The sequence below is a fragment of the Oxyura jamaicensis genome, chromosome 2 (assembly GCF_011077185.1).
Source record: "Oxyura jamaicensis isolate SHBP4307 breed ruddy duck chromosome 2, BPBGC_Ojam_1.0, whole genome shotgun sequence".
Lineage (NCBI taxonomy): Eukaryota > Metazoa > Chordata > Aves > Anseriformes > Anatidae > Oxyura > Oxyura jamaicensis.
This window is the reverse complement of record NC_048894.1, coordinates 67,657,623-67,678,317: the sequence shown is the minus strand read 5'-3', so window position 1 is coordinate 67,678,317 and position 20,695 is coordinate 67,657,623. Positions and strand designations below refer to the sequence as shown.

The window sequence follows — 20,695 nt, the reverse complement described above, 5'->3', positions numbered from 1 at the left end:
ACAAACAAATAGCAGTCCTGCTTTCTGATACCGAAAAAATCCCTGCAACAAATTGCCTTACAAAATATTTCTGGGGATTGAGGTGATTCCCTTTAACAGCTTCAAGTTATGAAGACCAATTTCCTTCTCAACTCCAGTAATAAGGCTGCAGAAAGCCTCCAGTTGTACGAAGCCCTGGAAAAGTGTGTGTAATGACACTTGAAATAGTTCTCTGCTCTTTGTTAGATATCCATGTTATCCACGTTAGGTATCTTTTGCAGATACCAAGTGAGCAGCCTGTGGCACTTCCCCACCTCAATGGGGAAGATGATGGCTATTTCTATAGCTTCTTAGGATCCAAGACACTTAGAGATTACTATTGTGAAACATATGGGACCCAAAGTGGGATGAGCCAAAGAAGGCTGATGCTTCTACTACTTCAGTGTGAAAAATAAGACAGTACCCATTAGTTTTGGCTGTCCTGTTCAGAATTCAAGAAATAGTTTTGCTTTTTGCCACATTTGCTTGAAGGAATGTTGATTTCATTTGGCCTGCTGTGGGCCCTTACGTCGATTCTATCACAAGCACAAATTTATGTAAATTTTAAAGATTAAAATCACTTTGTAACATAAATAACTTAAAACGTTGTTTTGCTATGTAATGATATGAATTAATAATTGTTAAAAAGAATCCCTGATGTGAGAGAAAACCCTTTTTGTTTACAACAGCTTACAACAGCTGTCTAATGGCACAGCAATCTCAATGGAAAAAACAACCAAACAAAACCAAAATAAAACAACCCCAAAACAAAACCAAAATAAAACAACCCCAAAACAAAACTACTTGTGTTTTAATCTGTGGTTGTGTAAGTGAAGTATCTTGCCAAAGCGCAATATCACAGATTGATGCATATAGGAGTGGAATTTCCTGCTCCAGCAGGGGGATTGGATTAGATGATCTTTCAAGGTCCCTTCCACTCCCTAACATTCTGTGATTCTGTGTGAAATCTATAAAAATGCTGTTCTGATTGACTTTACTAGGATCATGATTTCATTCTACCTCTGCTTTTGAAGTCTATTTTATATATGATCACTCTTCTGTACCACTCAGTAGCATTGCCCTGTCTAAAAGTGGTTTGAAGAAATGTAAATATGAGAGGTTGTGGCAGCTAAGTGGAAAATCCGGGGCCTAATGCTCAGGACTTTTTTCTGCCCTGCACTTTTAACTATGCTTTAAATTTCACTGAGATCTGCAACTGTGCTGCAATTCTGAAAGAGGCTGTGAACCTTAATGGTGCTGTAGCACAGCACAGTGAAGCACTTGCTTTGCATGGTGGTGCAATTCCCCCGCAGCAGCAGGTGATTCACACCCCAGGTGATGAAGTGAACAGAGACTTACTTTGCCCACAGGGTATCCAGTTCAGGACACACCACCAGATATTAAACATGGTGGCGTGGTGATAAACATGGAGGAAGGTGATCTGGCTACTTTTCTTCCTCAGTACAAAGAAGATAGTGTCCATGAATTCAATTACTTTGGAAAAATAATACCACCACAGCACCTTGGCTACCTGTGTGAGCAAGAACAAAGCAGCAGGAGATCAATACCTGTCCATAACAGGGCTTAACTACTGTTATACTTCATTAGTCCTTTGGCACACAATTCCCCCAAAGGCATCAATGTCCCACTGAAGGAGGAATACAGACTCCGGCTTCGATTTTATTTCCTCTTTGAAGAGGCAGTGTATAGAAAATTCATCATGTTTTAACTGACCCCTTCCTTGCTAAAACACAGACAGAATTTGAGGGTTGGGGAAAATGATGTGTTATGCAGTCTTTCAGCCCTTGAGCTCTATTGTTATATGGAAAACAAGCCTGAAAGGGCGAACTATAAAGGGTTACTACATGGAATTGCTGTGATGCAATAAGGGTTGAAACTAGAGATGAGCCAAGGCAGCAGAATGGCTCCAAAGTTTTACAAAGTTTAGAGCTGAGCTCGAATGTATTTCCAGCTAGAGCCCAACATCGCAGGAAATGGATTTTTCTCCCGAGTTCTTAACAGATCCATATTGTCTGTTTTAATAGGCACCACTCTTTTGACCACAGACCTTGAAATAGGTCTTTTAAAAATGCTCCCTGTCACACTTTCAATGATCAGGATGCCACTGTACTAAATAAAAAGCCTAACTCTGCTTGTTTGCTGCCAGCTATCAGGCCACTCTGATAAAACCCTCATGCTAAAGCTGTCCCTGATGGCATCTGTGCACCCACTGTGCATGCAGAAGTGCTGCACCGTAGTACAGGGAAGGAAGGCTGGCTGCAGGTGCTGGGGCTGAGCTGCTGCTGTGCCTCACCCGGATGTCGGCCGCCCCTGCACTGTGGAGGTTCTGGCACTGTAAGTTGTAGCCTCCTTCCCATGTGGCAAGGATGAGCTGGAACAGAAAACACAGCAATTACATTCATAAACAAAGTAGTTCTCCTTTAGCTCTGCAGTTGTTCTGATTTTTTTTTAAATAGCACAAAAACATTGTAGGTTCCCATTCGTTCCATGAACTGATGCTCTTAGACCAGACAACTTGCTAATATCTTCTCCTTTGCAATGGAAAAGGTTTCACGTTCTATTGGAAATACACACTGAAGTGGTGCACTTTTTACATTTCTCTCGCTTTAGAGCCTTCAAGGCATCCACAACTATTTCTTGTTACTTAGTGAAGTGATCCTGAAGCAGAGCTTCACAGCCCTACTAGTGCAAAACTCTTCCTATCCTTGAGAAAAATCCTCAGTACCAACCAAGGAAAAAAAAAACATAAATCTAAAGTAGTGCAAGAGGAGAAATATTACTTTATGCCACATACACATCACTTTATCCTTTATTGGTAAATGCAGGAGGAAGGAGAAGAGAGCATGCGTGGTGCTGAGTGGAGAAACTGACAGACACACAAGCAATTTCTGAGACTTTGTCCATGTCATACTGGGAAGCAGACAAAGCAATGAAACGTCAGTCTACCATGCTGTGATGAAGCAGAAGGTATTTGGAAAGCCATATGGGGGGCTTTTGATGTGGAATGTTTTTATAGTAATGATTACCTAAAGCAACTGGCAGCTCTTTTGGGCAGCATAGTATTTTGTCAATCAACAACACTATGAAGTAGAGTTGAGTGATTTTAAAAGTGACTTCCTTACTTGAATATGTGAAAAGTACTTCTTGTGGCCAAGTGGCAGTTCATGTTCTGGGGTCTGCAGAGGGTGCAGCGAGTTATGGTAGGAGAAGCACACTACAGGGTTACGCTGTAAGCAGCATTGCAAGATGCTGTGAGGCGTGTGTTGTATTTGACTCTGGCACTACATTCAGGGGGAAGGCGTGTATTGGTGTCTGTACAGACCTTCCCCTCCACTTGAGATTGAAAAAGTCTCCTGTGCTTAACTAAGTGTGACAGCCTATATAAAGCAAAGTGGACTTATTCTCAGTGATCATATTGAATTAATTCCTAGAGTAAATACATATTAAGAGCAATAATTTATTTGGATCTACAGAATTAGCAAATAAGTCAGAATGTGTATTATAAATTAAAATAACAAAAAACAAAGACCTGGAAAGCCAAAGTTCTGTATTACTTTTTCTCTGAATCACATGCAATTGTCCCTGTATTTCCAACACATTTGGTGTCTGTCTGCGGCCAAAATAATCAGTGGAGTATCTTTTAGATTGTGTGTGTATATATATAGAGAGAGATGAAGAGACAATAAGTGGGTGTTTTAGATGGCTACTATCGGACAACTGAAACAAAACCACTCCTCCTCTGGAGCAGCCCCTGTTTCGGTGGGAACATCTACAGCGTGTGCCGTAGGCCACAAAACCAAACAGGATGGGACTGCAGTCTGAAAACAGGGAAAATCCAACAGCAAAACCTGTCTGGAGGTCCCCAAGCAAATGCTCAGAGCAGCTGAGATCACAATGTGTTTACCAAGCAGCCCCTGTGCCGGTGCTGTGCTTGCAAGCATGCAGGGCTGGAGCTTGGGGGCTCCTCTCCTCTCCCCACTTAACCTGCGGAGATACTGAGGAGAAGGGGGTTAAAGCTCCTAGGTATGGCACTTTGTTTCCCTCTCATCTTTCAAAAATCAGCTGAGTGGAAAGGGGTAGTTTCCAGTCCCAAATGCATGGGCTGCTTCTGTCCTCTGGGTGGAAGGAAGGGGTTGTGCAGATCTGTGCCTGTGCTGCAGCTAGCAATATGCAGCAGCTTCAGGAGAGATGTTCAGGGAGACGTTACTGCACAGTTGCTTTTACAGTTGGCTCTTCTCAGTGCCTTTCCTGTGTGCTCTACTGCTTTGGATTTTCCCTCCAGTCAGAAGCGACTAAGAGATCCCCAGACTGGGACTTTTGGAATAGGCAGGTACAGCATCGTTGATGGGCTGTTATTGAAGATTTGCTCTCGACTCTGCCTGTTGCTTGAGAAATGCTGAAGAAAATGGTGTTATCATCTTGCCCTTGGCTGGGAGCAGGATGGTCGAGCAGGGCAGGGGTATCAGGAGCTCCTTTGGAGGCAGCATCCTGAACTCCATCTGGGAGTTTTGGTAAGGTATGGCCTCAAACACAAGCATTAACAGCTCTGCCAGAAACCTCTGCGGCCAGTTCTGCAGAGGAAGTAAATGATATTGCCTCTTGCTGTTTTGTTTTCCTACAGCAACTATGATAGGCTTTATTGGTGGAAAGTGGTAGTAGTGGTACCATCTCTAGTCCTTGTGATTGTAGGGAGTTGAAGCTGTGCCCTCTAAAAACTCAAAATCCTGAAAACAAATAAAGGAGAAAAGATGACTGCCTTTCCCTTCTTGTAAAAAGCAACGTCATGGACTAGGAAGGAACTCTTCCCCTGCTTTTACTGAGGAACTGTAAATTGCTATCATAAATGGAGTCTACTGCTTTGTTAAAGTAAGAAATAAAGTCTGCATTTTGTTGTATTCATATCTGACACAATCTTTTGTAATTTACATTTATGATATGATGTGCCTATATTTTTTATCTGAGGCTTTTAAACAATTCTACCTTGTGAGAGGTATCTAAGTTTAAACAGTATTTTCAGTATCTCAGTTTCACTTGGTTCATGTTATTGCATTCTGTAACTATAAATTTATACCTTTCTCATGCTTAAATTGGTAGAATTTGTTCATTTTTCCTTGTCTGCTATTGTGGGGAGTTTTGTTGTTGTTGTTTTCAGGTTCCAATTGTAGAAACATTTTTTCCCTTTTTTAAATCTTTTTTTTTTTTTTTGTCATTCCTTAGTAGCTAACTGAAACATTAAATCACAGAAATTTAATAGAAAAAATGCCATTTGAAATCTTTTGATTTGTCTGTTTCACAGATTTTCTTACTTGCATATGATTACAATAGACTGATTTTTCGAAAATATTTTTTGTTGTTGTTACAGGTTTGGAAACTCTCCTGCTGGTGCTATATTAAAATGGCTTGCTCAGTGTGATCACAAGACTGTTTCAAGAATTCCATTCATAGCTCTCAAAAATGAGATGAGAACTCTTAAAGGCTCAGAAACTTAAACAATATATATAACTTCATTTCAGTATAATAGATTTTTAACTTGGCATTTCAAAAATCTGTAATTCATCACACTGGTCACCAGGCAAATGGGGAGAAAAATCTGGGGTAAGAATATCACAACCTGGCTGCATTTTTTTTTTTTTTCTTTAATTTGTTCTTCTGTTTGTTCTTCCATGGTCCTATATAAATGTCAGATTTTCAGATCATACTGTGCACTTATCCCCCAGTCATTTCACTTGGCAGAAAAGTTCCCTCTGATTTGTATCTGTGTTTCAACAGCCAGCAGCTTAGTGTGAAAATCTATTTTGAGTGTCTTATCCTTGTTCTTTCATGTTGGTTTTTCTGACATGTCAGCTTTCCGAGATGACACGTATGCTGTTCATCTCCTTTAGGGAAAAGTTGAGAATCCACTTTGAGTTTTGACTACTCTTCTTTGCAAGATAATTTTTAAGATTTCTGGCTAACTCCGTAATAAAAAGTTGGTGGTGAAACTTGGAAGGCAGAGAGTGCTTTTTCGTATCTTGGTGATCCCAGGCCATGACTTTCATGTTGGCTATATGTGATGTGGAATGAAAGCAGGTTACCTAATGGTATCAAATGAGCCAGCTGCATATCTGGAACAGAAGCTGGTAACCTGACACAAGACATCCAGTTACTAGTGTTCTATTTCTATGATACCAAACTCATACTTTACTTTTACTGGTTCAGTTATGTTCCCTTCCATATGCTGAGCACTCTAATGATGCTACAGAACTTGTGTTTTTTTTTATCACAAAGAGATTGTGTAAGTGCAGGATACAATAAGAGATGAGAGATTCTCTCTCAGCCCCTTAAAAATACAAATTATCTCACTAGAAAACATTCCTTTGGATGTTTTATATTCATGGCAACCTATTGTGAAACTAGTATTAACACATGCATTGTTTGATGCTATATGGAAAAATGGATCATGGAAAGAAGAAAATGCTTCCCTGTGAAAAAATTCTGCTAAGTAGCAACATCCTGTTCCTTAGTAGATGTTTCGTATTTTGCTGTTGCTCTAGTGTTCTCAGTAGATTCCAATTGTTACACCAATTTACCTTTGCTTATCTACTCAAGTATAAAAAGAATGAAGATTCACAATGATTGCTTCACTGCAGCAGTCTAATGTATTTTTTTCTTTTTTTTTTTCTTTTTTTTTTTTTTCTTTTTTTCTTCTTAATGGGGAATCACATCATCCAGGAATGAGAGCTGGCTCTGCTATGAAATTCCAGGGCCAGCAGGTTCCAGAAGATGGTGCCAAAACAGCAAGCTAAGCACCAAGAGCCTGGACTTAGGGACTTGTGTCCGGCTCACCTCAGGCTTTCAGCCTCAGAACCTCGCAGCTGCAACGTGTTCCTGCTTTTGTCCTCTAGGCCATGTAGGCCAGAAAGGAAAGCAGTGTGATTTTCTGAATGGACATTTACATTTCTACTGACTACAATTTCTTTGTGGTCTTTGAGTTGTGGAAAAAGCACTGTGCATGTTGGGTTCTTTCCTAGAGAAAATGCCTAGAACATGTTGTCCCTTGTCCCAGGGCACAAGAAAGACAGAGGATGAGGCACCAGCACCTCGGAGATGAGCAAGCCTTGTAAAACATTCAGAGTATTTTGAGTGTACCCAGAGAGAGGGTTGGTGTTTGCAGACCTCCAGAAAGATCCGCTTTGATTTCTGGTTCATGACTGTAATCTGTGTCTTGATCTGCCTTGATTTTTCCGTATCAGAGCCATCCCAAATAGGCACCTGAAACACCTCAATATCAGCAAAACAGTTCAGAAGGGGAAGATAAAACAAATACTACAATTAGTAGTCAAATAATTTGAATTCCTCTCAAAAGTTCAGAGCAGGAGGATGAGCACTGGTGTCCTTCTTGTGACAAAATGGAGCAGGCATTATTACTTATATGGTATTTTATTGTGTTCTCGCTTGCATGCCAGCTCTCAGACCAATGGAGATCTTGCTAAACTAAGGAGAAAAATGTAATGGAGAGAAAGGTCTAATTTGCAGTGCCATGAATCACATATTTTCCTTGACTGTAGGAGATTTTAGTTAGACCTTGTAAATGGCATCTCCTCACTAGTTTTTGCAACTTCGGCAAAAACAGTCCTAGACGTAGTTACCTGCAGGTCAGATCCCAAGGAAGAAGAGTCTGAGCAAAGGCTCAGGTCAGTGACTCAGAAAGGAGGTACAAATTATATTGTTTCTTTGCCATTTTTTGAAATATTTTTTTTCTTTGTGAGTTCACCTCAGAAAATTATTAGTGTCTAGAAACAGAGGCACCTCTCTTTTTAGATCCTGGTCTCACCTTGCTGTCCTTTTTTTTCAGGTTTTAAAGAGAGAATTGAGCTCCCTGACTGCAGCATGGCTCACTTCCAAACAATTGCAAAATCTGATTTGTTATCGCCAAGAGATGGAGGATGAAGGCATGCTGCAATGCTACTGGGGCAATCACTCTTTTATACAACAAGCAAATAGTAGAAGGTACTATTAATCATTCTTGGTTTATCATTAACTCAATTGTAAAATCATTTATGAACAGTATTCATTGCAGAATATCTGTCTATGTAGGTTACCCATTTTTAGACAAGCCTCCAAGAATTGTGGTATAATCCCAGATCTTAGATGGATAGCTGAGATGCAGAATAGTCTGTGTTTCCAGATAACTGCTGTTGCATCCTGAAGATCTCAAACTGTAGTCTGTAAACACTATAAACCCTACTGGAAAGCATCTTGAACTAGACTGTTCAGTTTAGGACTGAGGGATTCAAAGAGCCTGGTTGCAACACTGACTCTTGGTCAATGCCTCTGTTTTCCCAAATGTAGCATTAGCTCGTAATGTCATCCTGCCAAACAAGAAATGCATGCTGAATGGAAAAAAAGCCCACAAGATTTTTCACAGTTAAATTTTTTTGCTGTTCCTCTTTATGATGCAGCTGAGATTTTTCATGGGGACAGAAATGTAAAGGGCGTGCTTTGGGCTAGTTCTTAGTAAAGCTTTCTACTAGTCTAGTTAGAGGTCCAATAATTAAATGTGTCATGGCCCAGAGAAAAGATTGGCTAACTCTGTAATACAATGACTGGGTATGATATCCTGACCTGCAGTGTGTACAGCTGGACTCCATGCACAGGGTCACCTGGGAATGTAACTCTACCCAGACTGAGTTCTTACTCAAATAAACTTTTACTTTTGTCCTTACTGCTTTGCACTGCTTTGTACTACATTCTCAGTGACCTCTTGCTGTCCAGTTTTTCTTTTTCTCACTTCTCCCTTTCTTCAAATGATTGAAAAGTCTACCTGATTTCTTCGGTTTTCTCACTTTGTTCCTTTCTTCTTACTCCCCAAGTTTGAGGTTGTACTGCTGTCCTAATTAAAGAAATGCTTCAAAGGAAACCTTTGAAGCCACCAGTCCTTATGGGTCCAGAATCATTCCTTCATTCTCTGGTAAATTTATCTAACTTCTAAACAAGCATTTACTACAATCTTCTTAAAACAAACAAACAAACAAACACAACAGTACAAAACAACAACAACAACAACAACAACAACTCATATTGAAGTTAATCTATAGATTTTACTGGCAAAATTTCAGGACAGTTCAAAACCAGGATCTTTTTTTCACTTGTACTTTTAAAACCTTACTTTGACCTGCTGCTACTTGTACTCTATCTGCTCTATCTTTTGCACAGTGAGGAATTAAATCTTTCTCATTACAGCCATTATAATGAAACAGAATCAAACAGAATTTAAGTGCTTCTTCTATTTTTGTTTTGTTTCATTTTGCCCACTGTTATCCTAAATCCTGGCATCATATTGACCTTTCTAGTCATTTGTGAGATGTCATCTCAGTTGTATCATATAGAGAGCAAAAATGGTGCCTGGTGGCTCTGATTGTGCTAGCATTGTGCTTTTGCCCTTCCTTGCTCTATCAGAGGATACAGAGAAGGCAATCCTTCTTCAGAATCCTCACATCATGTTGGCACCTATGGATCTACTTCCAAGTCATTACTGTAATTGAGAAACTTCAGACTTACTGTGGGTTTAAATTTTAGCTCCTAGAAACAGAAAAAGTGGAGGTAAACGATGCTTTTTTTTTTTTTTTCTTAACACCATGCAAAGTATAAGAATTATCTTCTGACTTCAGTAAAAAGCTTAATGCACTTGGCTTGTAATACTTGTACAGTTCTGCTCTTTCCCTTTGGCACTCAGCAGGAACCTCTGACTTTTGCTCTGGATTGATGGGTCCCGCATGCAAGTCCTGCTTCCCCACATGGATATGGTTTCTTGTTTACAGTTCTCAAGTCCTATGGATTTGTAATAAGTCTGTGAAGCTATCCAGGGATACAAGCACTTGAGATATCATGCCACCTGTATGCTAATGACACACATCTCTAGATCTCCTTTTTAATCTGACCGTTGGTGCCGTTGTCCTGTTTTTCTTAGTGCCTGATCAACACAAGGACTTGGATGAGAGCTTGATGACTAGCTGAGATTTAATTTAAATAGGGCAAAGGTGATACTTACTGCTGGGGAAAACAACCTAAGACCCTGTCTTTTCCTGTTAATGACAAAGAGTAGTATCACGAGTAACTTCTTAATTCAGAGATCAGCATTGGTCTGCTTTGTTTCAAAGTTTAATTTAGTATGAAAGTTATGAGGATCTCATCCTGTGGTGAACTTCAATACCTTATCTGGGCCTCTGGTGCCTCACAATGGGTCTCTGGAGTGTGGTCTGAGAGTTGACTTGCTCATGAATTCATTTTAAAATATGCAAATACCTGATTGCTTTTCACATTAAGCTGGTTTTCTGTGCATAGTTGGCACTTTCACAATATTAAGCAGAGATTGGTGTAGAAGAAAGGCATATTCCTTTTCAGTGAAACTGAAACAAGTTTTGATTTTTATTAAAACAAAATGGTAGTGGTTGTTTTGTGCAGTTTTTGGCAATGTTTCTGGAAACTCCTGGATCTGTAAGTTTGACCTGAGTCTATTAACACTTAATGGTACAGAAGAGTACACATCCAATAACAAATGTCTGGTGCAGCTTTCTCTTATAGTGACAAGATGGGAGAGAATTTGGCCTTCTGACCCTCCTGCAGTGCACCTGCGACCTGACTAATTTAAGCACAGGAAATGTGTCTAAGTTTCAGGTACTTGGAAAAAGCTGCATTCCAAAAACAAGTGTTCCACTTCTCCATTACAATTAACAGGAAGAGGTAAGTGTCTTTGGTGGCTTCAGGAAAATCTGTTTGCCTAGTGCAGGTTTCTAGATTAAGGTCTAATAAACTGTTCTTCAAGGAGGCCTTCAAAGACAGCTAACTCTTGACACATGAGTTTTGAGACCCTGCTTTTTAGAGATCACAGGGATATCTGACCTTATGTTAATGGCACATCTTAAGTACTTGAGAGATTGGTTGGACTCAAAGCTAATGGAGCTACAGTTGGATCCTGGATATTTCATGTCCATGGAGGGATGCACAGAGCTCTGGCTCAAAAGGGGAATCTGCCTTTGGAGGCATAAAAACCTAGCCATTTTGTTATGATTCCTTGCTATAACTTTTGCCTTTCTGCCTTGAGGTTGCATGATTTGATTGTAGGGGACAGCTAAACTAGATCAGGCACAACGAGGAGGTAAGAATTGCAGCATAAGTTTCCCTATTGGTTGGTTTATCATGTTTCTTATTGAAGCTATCATATGGGACAGTCCACATTTGGAGATGCACCTCTTACACCGAATAGGTCTTTTTCTCTTGTATGTCTAAGAAGCACCCACTCCATTCTGGAGCTCTCTCAAGATGTGGCACCTTGTAAACAAGACCAAGAAAAGACAAGTAGAACAATGCCAATAACTGTTCTTTGTAGTTAATTTCTATAATAGAGCTTATTATTTTGTGTTTATCTCTATTACAGAGACCAGAGCGTTGGAGGTGCAGTGGGAAGATGAAGGAATAAGGCCATTGTTACAGATCTCTCTAATTAGGAATTAATCTTGAATCATACTCCCTGGAAAGATCAGCTGTGTTAACATAAGAAACCACTGTGTTTACATAAACCACTACGGAGAATGCTCTAAATATAGGTAACTCTTGCCTTAAAGAGCTTACCTTCCATTAAAGACAGAGGGAGTAGGGGCAAGAGACAGGCTTCAGAAGTACGACAATGTTGAGTCACTGTAACCTTATTCACTGCTGAGGAAGATTTCTGCCTTCCTCATTGCCTTTTTCCCTTCAGTAGGGATGTGCAAGCTCCTCAGGCAGGTCTGCAATTCTCAACACCCACTCTGCTCCTTCACAGGAAAAATTGTGAATAGGAACCACATGAATAGGCTATGAAAAAGTACAGAACCACTATTATGGAAGAGCGACTTGTGCAATGTACAACCAGCCTGGCTTACAGTCCAGAGCTGTGTTGTCTGCAATAAACCAGCTGTGATGTCCAATGGGTTCCTGACAAATGCAGAACGGGGAGCACGGAGGAGCTGCCAGCCATGCCTGGCTGTGGTCTGGGAGGTATAAGTCAGCAGCCTCCAGCTACAGAGTCAAGGCCTGGAGGGACTTAGTGAGGAATCGTGCAACTCTGCGATCATCTGCACAAAGTTAGCCTTGGGAAAGAAAGGGCAGTGAGGCAGCTGAATGAGAGCTGGTTCAACACAGTTCCTACAAGAATATAAAGGTGGCTAAAAAAACTCAATTCATATAAGACTTGCTAAAATTCTGTTTGCTTATTCATTTGCTTGTGGCAGGCTAAATCAAACTGCAAGGGAAAGGGAGTGGTATTTTTGTTTTCTATACAAATAATTGTTTCCGTTGAGTCTTACTACCAAAGACAGCTATCCATATACCTTCAAGCAGAATGGAGATTTAAACATTGAAGTGCTGATTTAAATTCTGGAGGAAAATCAGTACAGAGTCATCAAACCTTCCAGCAATTGTGCTCATTTCTCCTTTGCTCTGGGCCTCATCCGGCACTCTGAGACATCCAGAGCAACTGTGGAAGCCAGCTGGAGCTTTGACCAGGACAAAGCACTGTGTAGCCCAATTGGTCCTTTGCACAAACTGCTGTTTGGCCTTCTGACCTGGCCACTCACCTGGTGTTTAGCTCAAATTAATTTAAAACTTGAAATCTTTGGGGTCCTGTTTGGCTTCTGGACAAAACAAAGTTTCTTGTCTGGTTGACAGAACAGTCAGTCCTTGTTTTTCTCACAGAAACTGCTGCTGTGGCTGAGAGCCCAGGAAGCAAGAAATGCTGTGAGGGCTGTGCAAGAAAAGCAGCACTGTCAGCAACTGGAGATGCTACAGTTTTGGCAGGGGGGAGAAAATAATACTGGAATAATGGCAGGGCCTCATATTCCACAAAAGCCTTCCTTGCAATTGAGAGCTGAATAAACCAGTACCTGAATTCAGTCAGGCAGATGTCAAAAGATGGGAATGGAGCTGAAACGCAGTAATAAATGCATCCTCTTACAGGAGAGGATAGTGAATTGTGCTTGTGTTCCCTGCCTCAGCACACCACGTCTTTGCCCTGTTATCAGTCAAGGCCGGTAGGTGTTGGGTGCTGGAGGGATGAGTCTCACCCTTAAAAGTTTTAAAGTGACTCTCAGGCCAGCTCTGTTCCTACAGGAAGGTGAAAACACATATCTTTGCAGAGGAATGCTGCTCAAATCCTTTGCTATTGTAGAACTTGTCACATGCATTCAAACCTCCCTTCTGGTTATGAATGGAACCTGATTTCTGAAAACATGTTCCTTCCTGATAAGCTCTCAGAAAATAATCTGTGAGACTATATTCAGCCTCCAAGTCCCCAAAGGACTTGCTCTTGGCTGAAGTGGCAGGTTTTTATCATGCCTGCTACTTAATATTTCTACTGTCTGACTATATGATGGAAGTTTTGTACTCAGGAAAGCAGAAAAATAACACTGAATTGCCAACACCATAAATAAATGTGTACTTACTCTCATAAATGAATCTGTTCACATTTAAATATGGGCATTTGTACAAAAAACAATCACTGCATAGGCAGTCATACAAATAAAAAACAATTATTGGGAATTTTTACGCATGCTGAATAACGAGGTGTAGGCATATTTGAACTCAGCAACTGCTGCAGATTCATCTTCAAGCTTGTAAACACTGTCATAGTAGCAGCCAGCTGTCTTCAGGGTGAACCGTAGCTCAGGAAGGACTCCTGAAACCTGCTGAGACCTAAGCAGGGAAGGTACTCTACAAGTCACTGCCAAGTTGCAAAGAGCTTTTAGGGACTGTTCTTGATGTTAAATTTACTTAAATTTACTATTCATGTCAAATTTCCTAGCAAAACTATCTAAGATATTTCTGCTAAAAAATGTACGTTGCTCACCTTTGTCAGCTGTGCTGTATTGAAGAACACTTACCTCTATGAGCATGTACAAGGAGAGCAGTGTAATCCCAAGGTTATATACAATGAGGTGAGCCCTGAGGGAGAACGGAGGCCTGTTCTTCATTAACTTGTTGCCTAGCCATATGCACAGTAGGTATGCACAAGTAAGGAAAAATGTAGGAAGGTAAGAATCCAAAAGTAGCCATCCTCTAACCCTGGAATCTGAAAAGAAATGTATGCAGCAAGCAATTAAGAATGTTATAGTAAAGTACTGCTAAATAAGTCAGGTTGTACAGTGAAAAACATCTGTAAAAAATGCTAAAGGGAATCTGCTGTGCTCTGCTCACATTAAGAGCTATTAATTGCTATTACCTCCCAAAAATAGCATAGTAATTCACAGTGATGAAAACTGCATAAAATTCCCTAATAATTTAAAGTCACCTACATCTCCTCACTTTAACAGGAAAGAGCAAATGAAAAGAGGAAAAAAATCCTGTATATCTTTTCATTAATGTTTTAACTTTATTAAACCATATCTTGACTTGCTCAAGGGACAGACAGCTTGAAGATAGTATTATACTATTTTGACTGTGCATTTGTTACATATGTATGAAGGCACGTGATAGTTGCTAGAAAACATTTATACACGGAGAGGATTTTTCAAAAACATTAAATATGAAAAACAAATAGCAAATGTTTACTTTGATGGTTATCAAAGATATTTGCTAACATAAGGGCTTGCTTTCTCATAGTTTTTGTTCCATTTGCTTGATCCTGAAATGCAATATTAAGGTCAAATCCTGCTTGCCTTATTCACAAAAGTAATCTCATTGGCGGTAATCAGATAGTTCAGTGTATATGAGCAAATCCTAATCCTGCATGCCAATCTGGAAGCACCATTTCATTGTCCTATGAGCAACTCTATGTCATGAGCAAATGTGTTTGTTTTTTTTTTTTCCCTCTTTTTTTTTTTCCCGATAGAGGAAGATTTAGAGTTAATTTTTTACAACAACAATCTTTGGACATTTATCTAAGAGAAAGGCAAGTGGCAACATGGCTAGTTTTTCAAAAAGACAAATCTGTCAAGAGTTATGGAGTATATGAACAAATAAGTCAATAAGAAGCTATTGTGCAGGTCACAGTAGTTCTTTCTGCTCTCAGAAACTGATTTAAATTATTTAGTTTATTTTTTTTAAAAGACCAACATTAGGCTAAAAACTGTAACAGAAGAGAAGGTGTTCACAGTGGATGAAAAAATATTTTAGTACTTTTTCAACTTGTGGTGGAAAGGACTGGACAATGGATATTGCAAACATCAAATGTGCCTTGGTGTTTAAAAAACTGTTGCTTGTGACAATTTTGCTTTATCGTATTATTTCCAACTATTCTTTCCATAGTCTCTCTTATATCTTATATAGAGATATAAGTAAAGTGAGATTTTAAGTGAGTTAGAATAATCTGCTAATGGAACTTTATTTCTCACTAGCATTTCCCTCCACTTCCCACCTTGCTTCCATTGCAGTAGCTGTAACACTCATTATGGATTTGGGCTCCACATGGATGTAAGCTCTTTTGCAGGAAAGACTTCCAATGAGACTTGAGTTACTGTGGAAGTCCAGTGCTCTCCTGGCTTTGACTCTCCCTTCTGGACTCTCCCTTCTGGACTCCTAAGAACCAGCTCCTCTCTCCAAAAGATGAGAGGCATAGGATTAAAAGAGTTGTGAAAGCATGACTACCTACTGCAAAGCACAGCCCTTTCTTCAGGATGGCTTTGCTTTGGTGTGCATTACCAAGCCAGAGTGCCTGTTTTCTGTCTTCATATCTCAATGCCTAATGAAGATCACTTCAGTGTGAGAGTTAAATGCTTCCAACAACCCTCTCAAAGGTCACGAGACATTTGGGAATCTGTTGAATCGGTGTCTTTGAGGTGATTCTGTTCCCATATGGGCTATTAACAGGACATACAAGTCAGAGGACATGTAAAGCTTGTGTGCACAAATGTTGACCTAGCATATGTTTTAGGAGCATAAGGGTTTGATTTATTTAATTGGTATTCTAAATGAAGATGAAGAAAGCAATTGTTTAAGCAAGACTGCTCTCTAAAAAGGATACCCCCATCTGAGGACTGCAATATTTCATGCATAAAGGTTATTTGCACAAAGGCCAACTGGCGTCAGATAACTAAACGGTATATTTGCTCAAAGAGGAAAAATAATTGGAAGAGATAAGAATACAAAATAAACTAAACAGCATTAAATGCTGCCCTAGTATGCCCTCAGAAAGCTGTTTTTCACTCGTGCTGTGAGTGGTCACACGCATGTGGCCTGATCCACACAAAAGCAGAAGTCCTTGTGCTTGTTCAGGCCAGCACGTCAAATATTTTTAAGATCTGTATAATTTCATTTTCAAGTGTCTAGAGAAATTTTAAAACTTGTTCCCATACTGATTATTTTCCAACCTGACCTTGGTACCTTGAAAGGTAGGACAGTTATTAGCAGAAAGTGGTTTATCAAACACCAGAGGATCCTGACTGTTCTGTTTCCATGTTCACTTTTCCTTGAATGACATGAAGAGGGAGGTTTTTATGTGTTGGGAAGGCAGATGAAGGGGAGTGTATTTTTTTTTAAAAAAACGGGTTATCAGAAGAAGAAAAGAGACCAACAGTTACTCTGTGTTAGGTTACTCTGTGTTCTTGTAATATAAAGGTACAGTGTTAATGGAAGAAAGCATTATTTTTACACTGCTGAACACACAGCATCTAAATTTGAGACCAGGGCAGTGAATAAAGTCAGAGTGTGAAAGTGCTGGACAACAACCAGAGAACGGAGCAGGCACACCCAAGCTCTGGTTGCTCTGTGAATAAGCTCATTCACAGTCACTGGCCACGATGTGCTAGACCCTTGGGGTGAAATCTTGGCACCTTTTAAATGAGTGGCAAGCCTCATAGGCTCTTTAAACGTATCAGGCTTTTATCAGTGAGGTTTAGAAACATTTTGATTGAGGTTGCTGTATAGCTTTGGCTGATTCGTGTGTCCGAGAAAATTCAAATGGTGTCTGAGTAGTTCATACCCTTTCAGATGCTGAAGGTAGATGGCTTTGTACCAATGCTTTATTACTGCTTATATTCAATTGACTACAGAAGGAGTGATTATTACTTTAACATAACTTTGTTAAAATATACCTATTCTCAACCACTTCTGCTTCTTTGGCAGATTAAAGAAAAGCAACCCATTAACTAGATTTAGCTCCTGTAATTCAGTATTCCTTAATTTTGCATAATCATATAATATCCTGACTTGGATGGGACTCACAAGGATCATTGAGTCCAACTCCTGGGTCTGCACATGACCACTCAAAAATCAAACCATATGTCTGAGAGCATTGTTCAAGTGCTTCTTAAACTCCAACAGGTCAGGTGCTGTCATCACTGTCCTGGGGAGTCTGTCCCAGGGCCTTATCACCCTCTCCATGAAGAATCTTTTCCTAACATCCAGCATGACCCTCCCTTGACATAGCCCTTCATGCCCTAACACCAAACAAAACTATGTAGAACGTGAAGACTCTGGAAAAATGTTATTTTTCAGAACAATATCGCTATTTCACTCTTTCTCATTTTGTCCTGAACCTAGATAAACTTCTATCCAAAATAATATGTACCAACAACTTACTTTGTAAGACCACTTCTTATTAAGAGACGCAACCAATGGGCATGTATTTGGCTTCTGTTCCCTGAACCAATGGATTTGGTCTGTTAGGTCAAAAGCAAATTTTAGGTAAATTCAAATTCATTGCTTTGATAGCACACCCCTTATTCTAGTAGTGTAGTACTGCAGGTTGTGTTAGCTACTAATGTGAGCAGAGAAAACCTCCAGGAATTAGTGCCTGGCTTTCTGTCTCCTGCTGTGGCCTCAGCCACACCAGGTAATGATAACTACAACCAGTATAATAGCAACATTATTTCAAGGGTTGCTACCTCAGATATGAACCACAAGTGTGGGATTGATTTTGAAAGAATGGAGCATTGGTATCTCTCTTTTTAAGCCACCTTGCCGCTGAATTAAGTGGGTATTGCGGACGAAAGCTGGGGGAGAGAAAAAGAGGAATGTTTTGTTGGTTTTATACAATTGGGGAAACTCTCAAAAATTCATTAGATTATCATTTGTGGTGTAATTCTATCCAATTTAAAACCGTTTGCAGTCTACCCTGAATTATTTATATATATAAACATACTGGAGGGAGCTTTGCTACTTATGAAATGTATGATACTGCATCATTATACCACCAGTTCCAAAGAAAAAAGCATGGTGAAGAAGGATGGACAAATGCTATCTTCAGCATTGATGTCTGGAGAGGGATGGTAATGTACTTGGCAAGTATTATAAATAATGCTTAACTAGTGCTTTCTAAAAGTCCACAGGGATCTGTGTGGGATTCTGCATTGGATTAATTACAGCTGGTCCTTTCAAACAATTTGGCCAGGACAAAGGAGGAAGGAGGAACGAAAGAGAACATCATGTTGATTTAAAAATAAAATGGTAGTACTTATATGCTTGTCATCACAGTTGTTTGTTAATAAAATGCATTACTGTAGAAACCATTTAGACCTACTCTATCTGTTTTAATCACTTCTGCTGCAGTTCCCAAGCTATTCACTGTCTTTTCACTAGAAAGCTTTCTTTCAAGCGTCACATCTACTGCAGAAATGTTAGGAAATGTTTTGTACTCAGCCAGAGAGCTATGAAAAATGAAAATTTCTTAGTTTTAAGAATGCTACCTATACTTTTCCTTGTCATCCTAATGAAGCATGAACTGTTTGTGGGACCAAGAGGATATTACTGCAATAAAATGAAAATATATAACCATATTTCCACAGGCGGCAATATTGGCTTTAAACAGAGAGCAAAGTTTGCAGGGCTATTCCTGAAGTTGGACATGCTGAATAATGTTTAAACACAGGCTTACCAGCAACAAGATGGCCACACAAGGTCCCTCCCTGAAAACTGGGTCTGCTCTCTAAGCTCCTCTCTTACTTTTTACCTTAGTTCCTTGGCCCTATCCCACCTTGCCATAGCCCTTCTCTTTTTTTTGGTGGTCCTACTTCATTTTTTTTTTTTTTTTTTTTTTTTTTTGCCGCTGGCTCTAACTATTGGCACAATTATTACCCCTTTCAGGCCTAACATGAGGCACATCCAACCTCTGCTAAAACAGCACTCTAACTATTCAAGTTATTCTCATCCAAACTGTTTCAGAAAGCAAGAATAGGCAGTAAAAGGGTGTATTTGTTCTCTCACACTGTCTACCAGTTTATTGAAATTTTGGATGTCATCCTGCAGGGTGCTGAGAGCCCTTTCTTGCTGTTGTGCTGAGCGTGATTCTGAATTAGGCTATTTGTTACATAGCAGGACAAAACAAGGACTAGATTATTAATGAGCATCAGTCCCAAAACAGAACTTCCAAACTTCCACTTTCAGAAAAATAAAATATATATAATTTTAATTTCTTTAAGGACATAAAATTGAAACCCTATGATATTTTAATAATCAAAGGACTCTATAATACAGTGATTTTTGCATTTTTTTAAAATCACCTTCGTTTCTTCTTTCACCTTCAGTATAACTTGTGACTAGTTTTGATTTGTATTATAGATAATATGTCAAACAGTCAAAACAAAACAAAACAAAATTTCTAAAAGCCCAGTGCTTTGACAAATTCCCTACAAATTCCCCCTGCAACACATCATTCTGCCTAGTTCATAGTTTTCAATGAGAAATTATTCAGAAAGAAAATTTTGACTGCTTCTAATTACCAGAATATTTTTGAGTGGTAATCTGGATAGTCATTGTTTCCTAAAAGGGCTATAGGTGGAGCAACTTACCTCGAGGTCCAAACATATAGTCCACAAACTCATTTACTTCCTGATCAAAAGCTTTCAGATGCTCCTAAAAAAAAAAAAAAAGAAAAAAGAAAAAAGAAAAAAAGACATATAACAACAACATTATCTCATAGCTCACATTAAAAAAAAAAAAAAGTATTAATAATAATAATAAAACAATAATAAGAAAAGAGTAATTTGGCAAAGAGCATGTCGTGATGCTTAAGTATTTCCAGGGTATGACACATCAGGTCTTCTAAAAAAAAAACTTTAAAAATGAATTTAATGAATAGAGGCCTCACTATTGGAAACAGTGCCAAAACTCTGGAACCCTTTAGAAAGAGGCCTTCCCTCAGTCAGATGCGGTGGCATCTCAAAAATAACCTCCTCCCAGACTCCGGTTCTGGGCAGCGGCTTCCTGCACACTGGTGCCTGAACAGCTCTTTGCCCCAAGTCTAGCTTCAGCCAGGTTCTTCCTCTGTACTTTCCAACAATTCCTTCCTGTGCTTGATGAATCAATTTCAGCACTTAGCAAATGCAGCCAAACTGAGGAGAAAGACAGAGACGACGTGCATCTCCATGAGGAAAGAGCTGACAAGGGCTGTGTGTGCCTTCAAATGCCAGATATCTTCATGGCAGCATGGGCTGCAGCCTCCATTAGCAGATTTGCCTTTTTAAAGAACCACATTTGCACCCTGACAAGTCCAGGGACTGGGTTGTGGTGTGGGCAAGCAGAAGCTGCTGGCCCTCCCAAGTCCCATGTGTTTCTTCCCTTCTGAAGTTTTGGTCCTCAGGATGTTCAAAGCGAACAGCTTTTATGTGAATACATAGGTACAGCTGAGACCTCCTAGGGAGCAAGAGGTTTTGCAGCATCCAAGGCTGCAAAACTGCTTCTCCAAAATGCTGCTGTGTTCACATTATCT

At 39.7% G+C, this 20,695-nt stretch overlaps 1 protein-coding gene and 1 long non-coding RNA gene across 3 annotated transcripts in view; one reads left to right on the top strand and one right to left on the bottom strand.

The window, feature by feature from the left end:
• Positions 1–20,695, bottom strand: part of ELOVL2 (ELOVL fatty acid elongase 2) — a 47,926-nt gene that overhangs the window by 5,988 nt on the left and 21,243 nt on the right. For both annotated transcript variants that reach the window (XM_035316683.1, XM_035316684.1), the window contains exons 2-5: positions 19,776–19,839; positions 13,935–14,122; positions 2,333–2,410; positions 1,378–1,549 (exon numbers count right to left, since the gene is read on the bottom strand). In XM_035316683.1, coding sequence (XP_035172574.1) covers positions 1,378–1,549; positions 2,333–2,410; positions 13,935–14,122; positions 19,776–19,839 — 502 coding nt within the window. The remainder of the gene's footprint in view (positions 1–1,377; positions 1,550–2,332; positions 2,411–13,934; positions 14,123–19,775; positions 19,840–20,695) is intronic.
• LOC118161388 lies at positions 2,880–5,700 on the top strand. Its single transcript, XR_004747994.1, has 3 exons — positions 2,880–3,006; positions 4,266–4,550; positions 5,402–5,700. It is a non-coding gene; the product is annotated as an uncharacterized LOC118161388 (long non-coding RNA).